The 14,094-nt window shown below is 37.3% G+C and overlaps 1 protein-coding gene across 5 annotated transcripts in view; it reads left to right on the top strand.

The window, feature by feature from the left end:
* Positions 1–14,094, top strand: part of RABGAP1L (RAB GTPase activating protein 1 like) — a 229,957-nt gene that overhangs the window by 36,902 nt on the left and 178,961 nt on the right. For all 5 annotated transcript variants that reach the window (XM_058808736.1, XM_058808733.1, XM_058808734.1 and 2 more), the window contains exon 12: positions 11,162–11,255. In XM_058808736.1, the coding sequence (XP_058664719.1) occupies positions 11,162–11,255 (94 nt within the window). The remainder of the gene's footprint in view (positions 1–11,161; positions 11,256–14,094) is intronic.

Here is a 14,094-nt window from a genome sequence, read left to right as displayed (position 1 = left end):
ACTGTTGTCTCTTTGTGCTCTGAGGATTAGCCCATAGCATTCAGAATAGGCTTTCCCTGTGCCATTTTTGATCTGAATGTCTGATCTACCAGGAATTGTGATTGTTTTACCAAGTTATTCTTCAGATCTCTGCCACTCTTCTGTCAGTACTGTAAAAAGTCTTACTCACTACTGTGGAAAAATTCTTCCTTGATTCTTAGTTATTGGTAAGTGTTGGATTTTAGCTTGTGCAATATGAGTCAGAACCCTGGGATTAACAGAGGCTGGAGCAGGCAGGCGTGGTTATTCTCGCAAGCTAAACCCTTCTACATATCCCAGGTGACACCAAGCTTGCAAAACCCCCACAGTCAGGTGCTCTTGGATCTGATTGCTGAAAGGGAGGGGAATGGGCACAGATCAGCAATGTCAGTCCCCCCTTTGTATCAGGTGCTAGTTTGGAATAGTACAAATGCTGTTTTCTCCAAAGGATTTCTTCTGTTTCATTGGTGTTTGGGATTGCTTTGCTGTTCACAGCAAGAATTAGTTCAGATTTGGCTTTTGGAACTTGTGGATCAGTGTAGTGTAATTCAGCTGTTGGTGTTGTTTTCCTTGCTGGATGTGAGTTGTAGAGCCAAATTGATCTTAAACTTGTTTGATAGGGTAGAGTTTAAATAATTAAATATTTTTTTCCAATATGGCAGTTATTGGGAAGGATGCAGCTGTTCCAGAATGTGGTGAATGCAGCACAATTAGGAATAATATGGATACTATCCTCTTGGTATTATTACAGAGTGGCTTTATCTTATTGCAGAGAACAAGTATTCCACTGGAGTATGAACCTAAGTTAACTTTGGTTTAGTTCTCTAATGCTAGTTTCCATATTTTAAATGTAGATTACTTCCTAAGAGAAGACATTAAAAATATGATGTGCCTCTGTTCTCATGGAAACCACATTTAGAGTTCTGTGCTGAGAAGTTCTTTATCCTGGAGGATATGCAGGTTCAATGAGTCATTTGCAGTTTTTCTAAATAAATCTCTTCATTCTTTTTTTTTTTCCTTTTTTCTTTTCAGGGTACTAATTATGATGATGGAAAAAAACCCCTTGAGTTTACAATGTCTTGTCTTGGCCTTGGAAGAAGGCTTTCTCTTTTTTAATCTTAAGTGTGATAGCTACCTGGCTATATAGGTTCTTTTTCCTTCTCTCCTTTTTTAATTTTTTCTTTTTTTGCTTTTTCCTTATATGCTCACAAAATATTCTTTAATTGATTTCAAAAGCACTATACATTGCATTTTTCCTGTATAAGAATGCACTATTTGATTCCTGTGTACTCTGCATGCACACAGCTCACTGGGATGTCTTGTGCCATGAGTATATGAATAAAGATGGTCATATAAAGAAGGCATTTTCCAATATTCTTTTCTTTTTGTTTTAATGAAAGGCCAAACATGGTACCTGCCAATAATGATTTTAAATAATTTCTATACTAAAGTTAGGCCTAATGTCTTTTAACAAGTGCTTGTAGAAAATGAAGCTCATACACTCTCTAAATAGCATTCTTAGCTATTGATATTTTTTCTCATTTTAGCTTGATTTTTCATGTGACCAGCTATATAAAAAATTAAGACCTTTGCTGAGATTGTGCAATTGTTACCTAGAGATATTTCAGGTCAACCTCACTTTTGTTTTTAAATTACTAATATTGTAATAGAGATTTCTGGCAATCCAATCACTTATGGTCCCTTGCTTTGGAGGTGATAATTTAAAAAATAATTTTAATAATCTCTTGTTAAAGCCTAAGATGTAAACCACACTCCTTAATAAGAAGCCTTCTATTAAATTCTAAATGTAATTTTAAAAATATAAAATGGGATAATGAGGAAGTTCTTATCCTTTCTGTAAAGGTTTCAAATACAGTGGATTTAAGTATCAACTTTTATTAATATGCAGAAAAGTTAACCTTAAGTAGAACCTTGTAAGCAGGTGCAGAGCACAGTTGGTTGAACTCCTTTTTCTCCTTTCTGGAGAATTAAGGAAGGTGAGAGCATGCCCAGAATTGATGGTGTGGATATTGCACTATTGGAAAAAGCAAAGCTCACAAAGCATTTTATTGTAGCATTGTTCTGCAGAGGATGAAGTGGCTGCACTTGTGAGCTTAAGGGTTGGGGGAAATAGCTTTCCAGCAGAAGTACTTAAAGGAAGATGTAGTCCCAGAAATAAATAACAAAGGGAGAAAGGAATGAATAGGTTGGCTGCTTTTAGCAGCAGTGCTTGCTTAGACCATGTGTGAAATGATGACCTTCCTTTTGGTCTAATATTTGAATTATTAGATTTTTTTTTTAAATGAAACTTGACATTTCAGGAGAGCACTAGATAACTCCATTTGAGTTTCTTCTGGAGTCAGGATGAAGTTGGAAGGTTAAGAATGACTGTAAGAAGGAGAAGTTCTGTTCAAAACCAGAAAATACTCTTCAAGCTGATTATTACTGAGTTGAAGCAACTTTTGCTGAAGCTTTCTGTGGTCCCTGGTGTCTGGTTAGGAGCTCTTGTTCCCATCTGTGAGCTGGCTGCAGAGTGAGCACGGAATGTTTAGGAGATATCCTGAAACAGGTAAAAGATGACTTACCTGCCAAAAAGCTTCTAAACATGAGCTATGGGGTGCTTGTGGAACACTCTAAAATTACTTCCAGAAACACAGAACTGTTTCCATTTGTGTTTTGTTTGCTGAGGGAAAAAATAAAAAGCTGAAGAAAATAAAACTTTCATCTTGCTATTCCTGTTAGCTGTCTGAACACTAAGAACAAAAAGAGATAGACAATAGAAAAATGAACTTCAGGGGTGTGGAAGTTCAGTGTGGAGATGGTAGGATTTGACATTGAAAATAGACATGAAAGAACAAGGGACCATGAAAGTTTCAGAAAAGCTCTGGGGGTGTTGTGCTGGTCCCACAAAAAGGTGTGTACAGGAGGGGAGAGGTGGACAATACTGAATGATCAGAAATGATCAGCCAGAGGAAGTCAAGAAGTGTGTCAGGTGTTGTGGGAGGGTAGAGGCTTTTTCAGTACTCAGGAAGGCAAAGGAGTAGAGGAGGTGATGTTTTAGGAGTGAATAGAACTACTGAGTATTTAGTGATAAAATAGGGGTTATGATGTGAACAAATGAGGGTGATTGTGTGAGAAAAATTACATGACTAGTGTTGAAATAGTCAACTCTGCATTTTAATCCAAATTAAAAATAGCTTTGTGTACTTCACAGGAACTGTTTGTTATATTAATCCAATGCAGAGCAAAGCTGGGTCTTAAAGAAGATCAGTTAAATCTGTCTTGGAGTCTTTTTGTCATCTCCATAAAAATGAACTAATATGTCACAAATCCTAAATTCATGAGGCCATTTGGCCAGTAGCTATCTCCAGACAAGAACCCTTTCTGTAGTTCCACAAGGGAAGAGTTTTAAAATACAGACACTACTAAGAATAGCGAATAAAAGGAAAATATTCCTGACAAGCCTGATGTCATTTTATGGACTCTGTCTGTAAAATAATCCAAAATGGATTATTTTTACACCTTACAAGTTCAAAAATCATAAAATAAATGCACTCAATTGACTTCTGGAGCTGTTATTGTGCTGCTAGGAGGAATGTGATCATGTGATACTTTCCTAAATTAATATACAAATACTGAGTGTGGACGACTTATTTTTAATATGGTTGCAGTTGATAGTTACAGTTGTATTTAGATTTGTTCATGCAAGTATGGTCTTTGTGTTACAAGGTGAGTACTTGAAATGTTTTGAACTTGAAGCACTTCTGTGGGTTGCAGAGGTATTTAATGTATTTGCAAGGTTATCAATTAAAAGGAAAACTGGCCATTTTTAAGGTTTTTTTTCTGTTCCAGGAAGTGGGACGCACCCAAGGAGTGTGATTTACTCTGAGCTCTTTTATCCCTCTTTTCTTCCCCAGTGTCCACTCAACATCCTGCACAGTGTGTGTGGGAACACTGTGGGTAGGGATGTTTTCTTTGATAAAATCTGTTCCTCACACTTCGTCTGTGAGGTTCAAGGCAATAGATAATTCCCTAATTCTGGCCTGTGGTTCATGAATGCTCCAGAAAATTCTGGTGATGCCTTTGGGTTTTTTTTGCAGAATGATAGTAAAGGATATTTTCTAATAAAGGTAGTTTTCAGCTCTGAGGGATCATAGTGAATTCTGTTTCTTGGATCTCAGACTTTTTGATTTTTTATGACTTTCATAAAATCTGTTCAGATTGTGGTACAAAATAGACACAAAATGAGCATAAATTGGTGTTTTCATCTTGTCTGGAAGCAATAGCTGATTATTCTGAATAATTTGGATGCTTTATTTATTAGTGGTTGTCTTTCCTTGTCTATCTGTAATCAGTTTGAAAAAGGATTTGCAATCCTGCTGGCTTATTAGGAATTCAAACTTGCTATTGCTAAAGGATCTTCTCAAGTTTTTCAGTCATCAGTTTTGGGTGGCCTCAAGCTGCCACTGCTTAGATAATTGCACAATATCATGTAATTAAAAATTTAAACACTTTTGTGTAAAGATTACTAAAAAGACTGTTTTTAACCAACAGCTTCCCTACCCTCAGTGTGATATGCCTTTTTTTAGTATTGATCATTATCTTTCTGGTATTTTTTGAGTGTAAGTGATGTCTAATCTAAGTGCCTGGCATGCTGCCTTAAATGCCAGGCAACACATAACTTCTGAGTGTTTCTAACACTGATATATCTTTTTTCTCATTGATTATATCAAAGGTGGAAGTAGATTCTAATCTACAAATTGATAAATTACTAATGCATTGCCCTAGAATTGTGACTACACCTCCAGTTTAATTTCCTTGCCTGTTCTCTGAGATGTCAGGGATCAGACAGCACAGTACATGTGGAACATGTTTGTGTTTACCAGACTACCTCCACTGTGCAGCATTTAGTTGGCTTTGTCATCTGTGTGGGAGCAAAACTACTGAACTGAAGCAATAATTCTTCTGCACTTTCTTTTATTCAGCTTTAAGCATTTGTACATCAAATTTAGAGATGTCACAGTGGCTCAATTTTATGTGCAATACATGAGGGGAGGATCATCTCTTGGATGCCCAGTTAAGGTTTATTTTTGGGACATAGAAAAATAATTGTCATTTCATATGACAGTGATGCAGGGCCTGTGTTGAAAGTATATGACATAGAACAAAGTGTTTTAAAGGTAAGGCATATCAGATATATATGAGGATATAAGATAGGGCTTAAAATGCAGAATTTGTTGTGTTAAAAAGAAAAAGGTCATTTTGGCTGTCTATTGCACACAACCAACAGGACAGTTGGTTGTATTTTGGGAGACTTTTGCACAGTCCTTAACATGTGAAAACAGTGCATTGTGGTGTGCAGTGAGGGAAAGGCAGAGGTCATCCAGCTGCAGAGGTTATCAAATACAGGGTTTTGGATTCAGATTTTGTGTTACATAAAGAAGCAATTATATCTACAGCCTTTTGAAAGGTAATCAAAATTTTGTGATCTGTCAGGATTAGGTTTCATTTAAATGATTCTAAGTGAAAAATGTATATCATATAACTCATAAAAAGGAATGAAAATCAAAATAATGAGGTTTTTCTATTACTGGTTTGCTTTTAGTGAAAAATTGTTACCTTTATTTTTTGGTTCTGCTCTCTTTACATGAACTTCAATAGTTGCCAAATTAATTTTTCAAGTTAGTTATGTAACTAAGGTAAGCAGAAAATTCATGTGAGCAGAATTCAATGCAAGTTCAGATTCATTAAAACTGTATTTTTTTGCTCTTGATTATTTCTCTTCCCTCTAAATAAGAGAATATACTGAGGATTATCATTTCATAAATCAGTTATTTGGAAGGCATTTGGAAATAATTCTATGTTCATCAGAATATTTTGTAATGCTAAAAGTTGTATGTTTCTAAAAATCTGCCTTATTTAATACAACAATGACTTTCGTGACTTAAACTTTGTTTCACTCTCATCCTCCCTGGCAGAACTATAGTTCACACTCCATAATTCCCTGTTACCTTATAAATGAAAATTTGCTCTTTTTGTGGCCTTTCTCACGATGCTTTTATCATGTGTGTATGGAAAGGTTCCATGTCAGTAACACTGTGTCTTGTGCTCTGATAATATGCTGCCAACTTCAGCTCCTCCTTCAGGTTTGTTCTTCTCTTACATAAAAATCAAACTGTTCATATTTGAATTTTTCCAATTCTGTTCCCACCTATCTTAAAGACCTGACTTCCTTCTCCTTCAGACTGCTCCAGCTATATTATTTTTCAGTTCCACCTACTCTTTTTATTTCACATGTAACAGCTTCTAAATTAAAACACATTAAATATCCTTTTTTCTCTTTCACATCAGTGCTCAAATCTCACCTGTTCATTTTTTAATCTGCTTTATTCGTGCTTTCCCCACACATTTTATGAGGTACTTTGCTTATTTACTTCTATGTTAAGTGTCTCCACAACAACTCTGTAGTTTTCCTCCTTGTTTCTGTTTTTGTTAACTGAAAAAGGAGTTTGACTTTTGAAGTATTGTCATGTTTTAGATGAACTAGTAGAATTTCCTGAAGAAGAACTTGAACAACTCAGAAAAGCTGCTCTTACAGCTATATAATTGGTGTAAAATATGGATGAGGGGAGTATTGTTTAAAGCAAAATTTTGAAGTGTGATGCAAAAAAATGGCCCACTGAAAAAAACAAGCATCCTAAACCAACCAAACTAAAAAACTCTTTCACTGTAAAACTGGGAAGATGAAAAATGAAATTCAAGCACATTGAATACCTCAGTTTTTGTTGGTGTGAGTCCTTGACCAGAATTTATTTCTGAAAGCCAAAAAACAAATTTGATTCTGTTAATCCCTGAAGGGAGAGAGGAACTTCTTTGCTGACTTTTCTCTGAGTTGGTGTCCTAAAGTATTTTTACAGTCTTTGCCTACTCTCTGAGCATGACCTTTGTTTGATATCCTGGACTATCAAAATAAGAGATGAGAAGCAGGCCAAGATTTTGTGTTCCTCTATGTATGTTTTTGTCCTGTGGGGTATTTGCTTAGCTAGTTAGTGTGTAATTCTTCTGGTTTGAACACTGGATGCCCCAGTATTTTGTTTGAACATCTCTTATCAAGAAAAAATACAGACTGGGGCAGAAAGTGGGAAATGAGCAGAAGTGTGGACAATTTGTCTGTTGAGGAAATAAGCAGAGTGTCCTAGAGAAGAAACAATACAGGTTAACATTTTGGGTTTTTTGTGGTGTTTTTTTTTTTTTTTGTTTTTTTTTGTTTGTTTTTTTTTTTTGTGAGATGCGCTAAAATTGTTTAGGAGGGAAAAGAAAGTAAATGGCATAAATTGCAGGGTTAGAAAAAATTAGGCTTGAGCTGAGTCAAAAGAGCAGTAAAATCCTTGGAATGAACTGACAAAATTATGTATATCCATAGACTGCCAATCTTCTTTTCTGTGAGGGTTGCATCATGTGTAACAGTGGCTTGGGAAGATGCATGGCATCACCTCAAAGTTTTCTTCCTGCTCTGCATGCTGAGCATGATGCCCTATGGTCTGGAGCATCTCTTGGGTCAGCTGGGGTCATCTGCTCCAGCTGTGTCCCCTCCCAAATTCCTGTGCACCCCCACCCTTTTGGTGCTCCCAGCCAAACCCAGCACACCTCTCACTCAGATCCTGGAGAGACCTGATCTAACCAGAGCTTGGAGTGGATCAGACCAGCTGATCTCCAGAGATCTCTTCCAGCCCAGAGTATTATTCCATGCTCATTCCATACGGAGCAGTGCTTGCTGTGGGAGTGTGATCCTTCATGCTTGCTTTAAAAAGGCTCTAAATTCAGGGAATTGATTCATGAGGCATGACCTTTTGGTGAGTTTTGTGAATCATGATGCAATTCAAAGCAAAACAGAAAACCTTTGAGACTTAATGTTCCCTGGGGTTGGACTTAAAGCTTCTTTGTGTGCACACATTCACAACCCCAAGGTTTGCTCCCTTGAGATGTCTTCCATTTTCCACCTGCTCTGACAAAGTTTTATTGCCCAGCTGATGGCTCTGAGAGGTCAGGGTAAATACAGGAGGAAGGAGAAATACACAGAACGTTTAGAAAAAGGCATCTGTGCTATCCCAGCAGAGTAAGGGTGGATTAAATTATGCTTTGACAAATTCTGCTGCCTTATAGATGCTATTGAACATGGAAAAAAATCATGTAGAAATACTCAGAGAAAAACATCTAAATATCCCTCCCATCACATCTTTTATTTCTTAGCTTATACCTTAATGCTCTAAGAGGTTAGAATATGTAAATAGTCATTAGAATGGAAACAAAGTAGAGGTTTTTAAGGCTGTTTATTCTCTTCTCTTTGCCCTGTTCTATTTTGAAGTTTGACATTAGCGTCTTTTGAAAGTGAGCATATGGCATTTCTAATTAAGGCCTGAGATTTTCTGACTTATAACTGAATAATACATTTCAAACACTGCCAAGCCTTCCAGATGAAAGACTTTTCTAGCTGATGCACTGGAGTGTATGTGCTGTGTAACACTGGTCTCCTTTAGAATTTGGAAGCATTTTCCTGGGAATACCAACTCAGTGAGAAATCCAGGGGTTTGTTTCTGTAGGCTGATGTCAGTATTCATTGGCAAGCTCAGGTTTGGATCCAGTAAGAGCTACTGTGCTTTGTTGCTCACAGGATTCAGTGGAGCTGCATTTTGAAATGGTTTGGTCTGCTGGGGGATTTTAGTCATCTTTATCAGATTCCAGGCTGCAGGGTTTGTTTGTGTGTATTTTCAATGTTAACTCTTGTAGAGATATGCTGGGGTTATTCAATCTCTCCAAAGAAAGTCTAATATCTTCCTTTCAGTGTTGGGTGCCAAATTTTCTTCCTTTGCTTGGAATGCATAAAACCTTTCTGAAATTGTGGTTTGTGGTAAATTCCTGGTGTGAGCTGGGTTTCTTGAGATTCTTAATACTTACCAGTATCATTAACATGTACTTTGTGTCTCTGAATGGCAAATGGGCTCATCTCAGAGGTTTCCTCAATTTTTTTTTCTTCCTTCCATGGGAAGTTGAAGGTTACATTTATTGTTCATCCCTCTGACACAGTTGTGCAATTCAAGAGTGGAAAGAATTAAATAGAATGCATTTGGTTCCCTGTTTTTGTTAGTTATTGCCATGTCTGTGTGGTAAGTGAGGAAATTGGCCTTTGCACTATTTTTGGTAATTTTAAGGGGGAAGCTGAGTCTTCAAATACATTTTTTCCCTCAGGACACAATTGATTCCTTTGGTTACTGGGAAACCTGTCATTGTGATAGAAAATTTTAATTAAATTTTTAAAGTTGGGGATTTTAGCTCGTATTTCCATCTTTAGGTCTAGTGAATGTGTGCAAAAGATTGGGTAACCTTAAAAATAAATTTTTTTGTAGATTTGTGATGCAGGTGGGTAGTTATTTTGATTAGATTATTTTTAGTTGTAATGGGGAAATATTTGAATGGAGGTTGGGCTGGTATTTGGGAACTGTAAAGCTGTACAAACAGGTTCCAAGCTGAAGCCTTTCACTAATGTAGTGTTCATTTTGAAACACAGAGTTTTCTGATATGCTTCTCTCAGGGCAACATTTTTACTGTTAACTGTCCTTGAAATACAGTATATGCTTTGTCCTCACAGTTCACTGTCAAATTCAAGCGCTGATATTTTATTAATGACTTGTATTTGACAACTGCTAAGAATATAAATTAGAAATCTGTAATTGAAGTGAAAATGATAAAGGTGAAGAGTTAACAGGGTAATTGCACAAATACTGATGATCCTCTACCTTGAACTGTGTTGTCAACATAAAGCTAGAGTTGAAGTGTTTAATGCACATGAGGGAATTCAGGGTATTAGATCAGCAACAAGATGTGACAGAGCTGTGTGGAAGAGAATATTGAAGGGATTTGGGGGGCAGATGTAGCTTTGGTTCTTCTTTTTTTTGTTACATTTGAACTTGTGGAGAGAGTTCAGATCATAGGAAGGAGCAGTCTTGGAGCTCTCTAACATCAAACTGCCCATGGCTTCAGCTTCCTCTGAAGGTGACTGGTTCCCAGAGGAGCTGTGGTTGCCCCATCCCTGGAAATGTTCTAGGCCAGCCTGGACAGTTTGGAGCAACCTGGGCTGGTGGAAGGTGTCCCTGTCCATGGCCGGAGGTTGGAACTGGATGAGCTTTAAGGACCCTTGCAAAGCAAACTCTTCTGGGATTCTGTGATGATGATAAGAGGGCTGTTCCTGTGTCTCTTTTTGTGTTTCCTGCTAAAGACACTGAAAGCTGGAGCCTCTCAGCATCTGGTGTTCGAGTTGCACTTGTTTAATTCTTAGTATTTTATTGAGATAAAACTGGATAAAAGTCAAATACCTGCAAGACCATATTTGCATGAGGATTTGCCATATCGAGTTAGACTGTCCAGCTTACTGTGGGACACTTGGTTTGGATGGTTTTTTGAGCATGTTATTCCAGGCCCATATGATCCCTTCTGGGTTTGGGTGTTAGTCATATAATGGCATATATCCTTCTCTAAGTGTTTGATTCTTATTTATGAGCTTTCATTTGAAGCAATCCTCTCTGTTCCATGCACTATGGCCTTTCATGTCACAGTCTTGGTTTTTTTCTGCTCATCCATGAGCTTACTTCAGTAAAAAAAAATGATTTTGTGGCTCAGAGGAGGCTTCCTGAGCTCAGGGTACCTCAGGACAGCTAAAGGGATGTGATGTAACAAAGTAGCATTATCTACTATGCTTTAACAGAGACTTCTCTTTTTGTGAAGTCTGGAGTGGATGTGACTTGTAGGTAACACTGTCAAATTTCATTTAATGGAGAGGTGACAGCCTTGAAGCTTTTCTCACATAATGCTTTTCTAGGACCCAGTCCTTTCCCTGGTAACACTGCTGTGAATTATTCCCTAGTACTGTTCTTGTAAACTTTATGGTAACTTCATTAATACATTGGTTTGATGAAGTCTGCTAAACATGCTTTATTATTCCATTCAAATTTTGTATCTTTTTATGCTTTTAAAACTTACATATAAGAAAAATTTGTCTGAGCCTTGTATGTATGCATGTCTAGTGTCTGTGCTCTTGGGTAAACCTGTGCATGCTTTTGTTTTCTTTTTTTTTCTTTATTTTTTACAGAGAGTGATAATGAACTCTCCAGTGGCACTGGTGATGTGTCAAAGGATTGTCCTGAGAAGATTTTGTATTCCTGGGGAGAGTTACTGGGGAGATGGTAATGCTTAATTTCTTACATTAGATTTTAGATATTAACATTTTATTTGGTTTGTGTATATTTTATTTGGTTTTATGTACTCCTGAGCTGGAGATTTGACAATCTTCTGCTTACACAGTTTAAAAACTAAAATGCAAGACACATTGAAGTGTAGTTTTGAATCTTAAGTTAAAAGGGACTGGTATAGATAACTTGGGGTTTTTTTGACAAATCTTTCCTGTACTATGTGCAAAAGTCTGGTTTTGTTTGGTGTTTGAGAGTGTATTTGTATATGCTCACACAGCAGGTATGAGTCTTCACAGGCGGAACTTTGTGGTCATTTGGAGCTGGCTGTTAAATCCTGGGGAAACTCAGTGCCAGGATGGGACAGACACAGCAACTCCCATGTGTCCTAAGCCCTGCGTGCCAGCTGGTGTACATTTAATTTGTTTAGAAACACTTTTTTTTTCTATTTTTGTAACTGTGCTATATGTAAGCACTTGAAAAGGAATCTAGAAACTGTGAATCCTCACTGAAACACTTTATGTTGTTGTATAAAATGAAGAGTATTGGAGGCCCAGACTATGTTCTCAACAGTGTTATTTCTGTTGTTTAATTAAGTGCTTCAGTAGCAGTGCATAGAGTGCCAAGAGAGGGAAAAGTCTGTTTGCTGCCTCAGAGAGACCTGAGCAAGTGCCAGAACCACTTACTTGCTTTTCCCTATGTAAGCAATAGCTCCTGCTGCTGGAGACAAAAATAATCAGAGGCCCTTAATCTGGAATTGGCTGTTTCCTTTTCCTATCTCCAAAAAGAGAGATGAACAGCATTTTAGGGATTTATTTGGGTAATTCCTCCCTTGACTTGGCTACTCTGTATCTTTGGAGAAACACCCTCTTACTGCTGACCTCATCAGTATGGAGATCTTACACAAAGGTTTCTGCATGAGGCATCAGGAGGTTTTACTGAGCTTAACTAAACCCTCTCCTTCTGTTGTTTTCACCTATCCTGTCACCTAAGTTTCTACCCTTGATCCAAGATTGGAATATACCAATTTTCAATTTAACTTTTTAAAAAATTAATTTGCCAGTTAATTGTTCTGTTTTTAACCTGTGTCCTTGATAAATACCTGGACTCTGTGGATGAGCATGTGGAAGTACAAAGACACCCACAGCTCATGGTCTTAAGTTTCATGTATCCAACTGTTTCTTCTGGTTACTCAAGTATACTAATCAACAAGACAAAACATTCAAGACTTCTGGAATAAACTATTTTGGAATCCTAACACAACTTACACATAAATCAAGAGAATTGTTTAGTAGTTAAAGCAGCCTAAAATTAGTTTAAAGTGGGTTGAGAAATGAGTGGTCCCAGCCTGTTTGAAGACTAGCAAACATTTCTTCAGCAGTGTCTCAAGCAGTATTACCCGTGGAGAGAAATTCAAATTTGTAAACTGCTTGAGTTCTTGAATAGTGTTATGTTACAGTCTAAGAACAAAACTTAGAGTAACAGGTGAGAATTGGTAAGGATGTGAAAACTAAAAATAAATCAAAAGAAAATCTTGTAGTGTTGTTGAAAACAGCACCATATGTTAGTAGAAGATCTATGCACTTGTAAAAAATGTAAATAAACAAAAATTAACATTTCCACTTGAGGAACTGGTGTGCTGATTTGTCTCTTAGATGAAAAATTTCTTGCTTTAATTGCTTTTTGTCATTTCATTAAAATGTCACTGTAAGCTGTTGGACTCAGCAGAAACAGTGCTCCAGGACTCTCCTTCAAGGATATAAACAGAAATGAGAATAAAATCATTTACCAAATAGATAGAACAAACAATTGAAAAGTTATGCTATATCTGTTTATTTTACTGTTTACTGCATCCTCAGCATTAAAGTTGTTCTTGCCAGCTAAGCTACTTTAGCTGACTGCTCAACTATTTTTTAAAAAAAAATAGTAGTAGCAATGATCAATAACAGTCTTTGATGAGAAACATATTTATCAAGTTGGAGTGTATTCTGTTCATTGCTGCTCTGTGTCCTTTCTCTCTGTTATTTTAAAATTGTATTTATGAGTTTGTGCAGGAGAATTGCAACATTGTGCAGCAAATTAAAGATGCCAGCATCCATGAATGGTGTCTCCCCCACATGATCAAGAGTAAGGTTAGAGTAAGACAGGCTTTTATTTTATGCTCACTTCAGTTGTTCTGAGCAAGGATTATGGAAGCACAAGCTGTTTCCCAAAGACCCATCCAGTACTTGGAAAATTGGCTGTAGAATTTGGTAATGCTGTCCATCATGGACTCATATTGCTCAAGTATTACCTCAGGCATAAAATACAAATCTAGGATGGGGCCACTAAAGTCTGGTTGTTTAATTCTCAGTTGGGATTATGTTCAGGATGATGTTATAGTATGTGTTAGTTGTTGCCTTGTATTGTTTCCTTGGTTTGGCTGAAAATTTCCTTGTTATGTTTCTATGGAAATGTCCCTTTTATTTGATCAGCTTGCGCAGTCCTCAGGGGATGACACATATGACCAGAACCATGTAATAACCAAACCAATCCACAACTAGAGCTTCAACTTTCTGATGTGTTTACTATATATCTATTCCTCAACATGCATGTCATAATTCTGTAACTGTTTAGAGTATCTGGTCATGGAATAGTTTGGGTTGGAAAGGACCTCAAAGCTCATCTCATTCCACCCTCCTGCCATGGGCAGGGACACATTCCACTAGCCCAGGCTGCTCCAAGCCCTGTCCAGCCTTGCTTTGAACACTTCCAGGGGCAGGCTCAGCTTCTCTGGGCACCCTGTGCCAGGGCCTTCCCACTCTCACAAAGAAGATTTTCTCCCCAATACCCATGT

The sequence above is a fragment of the Ammospiza caudacuta genome, chromosome 7 (genome assembly GCF_027887145.1).
Source record: "Ammospiza caudacuta isolate bAmmCau1 chromosome 7, bAmmCau1.pri, whole genome shotgun sequence".
Lineage (NCBI taxonomy): Eukaryota > Metazoa > Chordata > Aves > Passeriformes > Passerellidae > Ammospiza > Ammospiza caudacuta.
The sequence above is the reverse complement of the archived record's forward strand: the minus strand, read 5'-3'. Positions and strand labels throughout refer to the sequence as shown.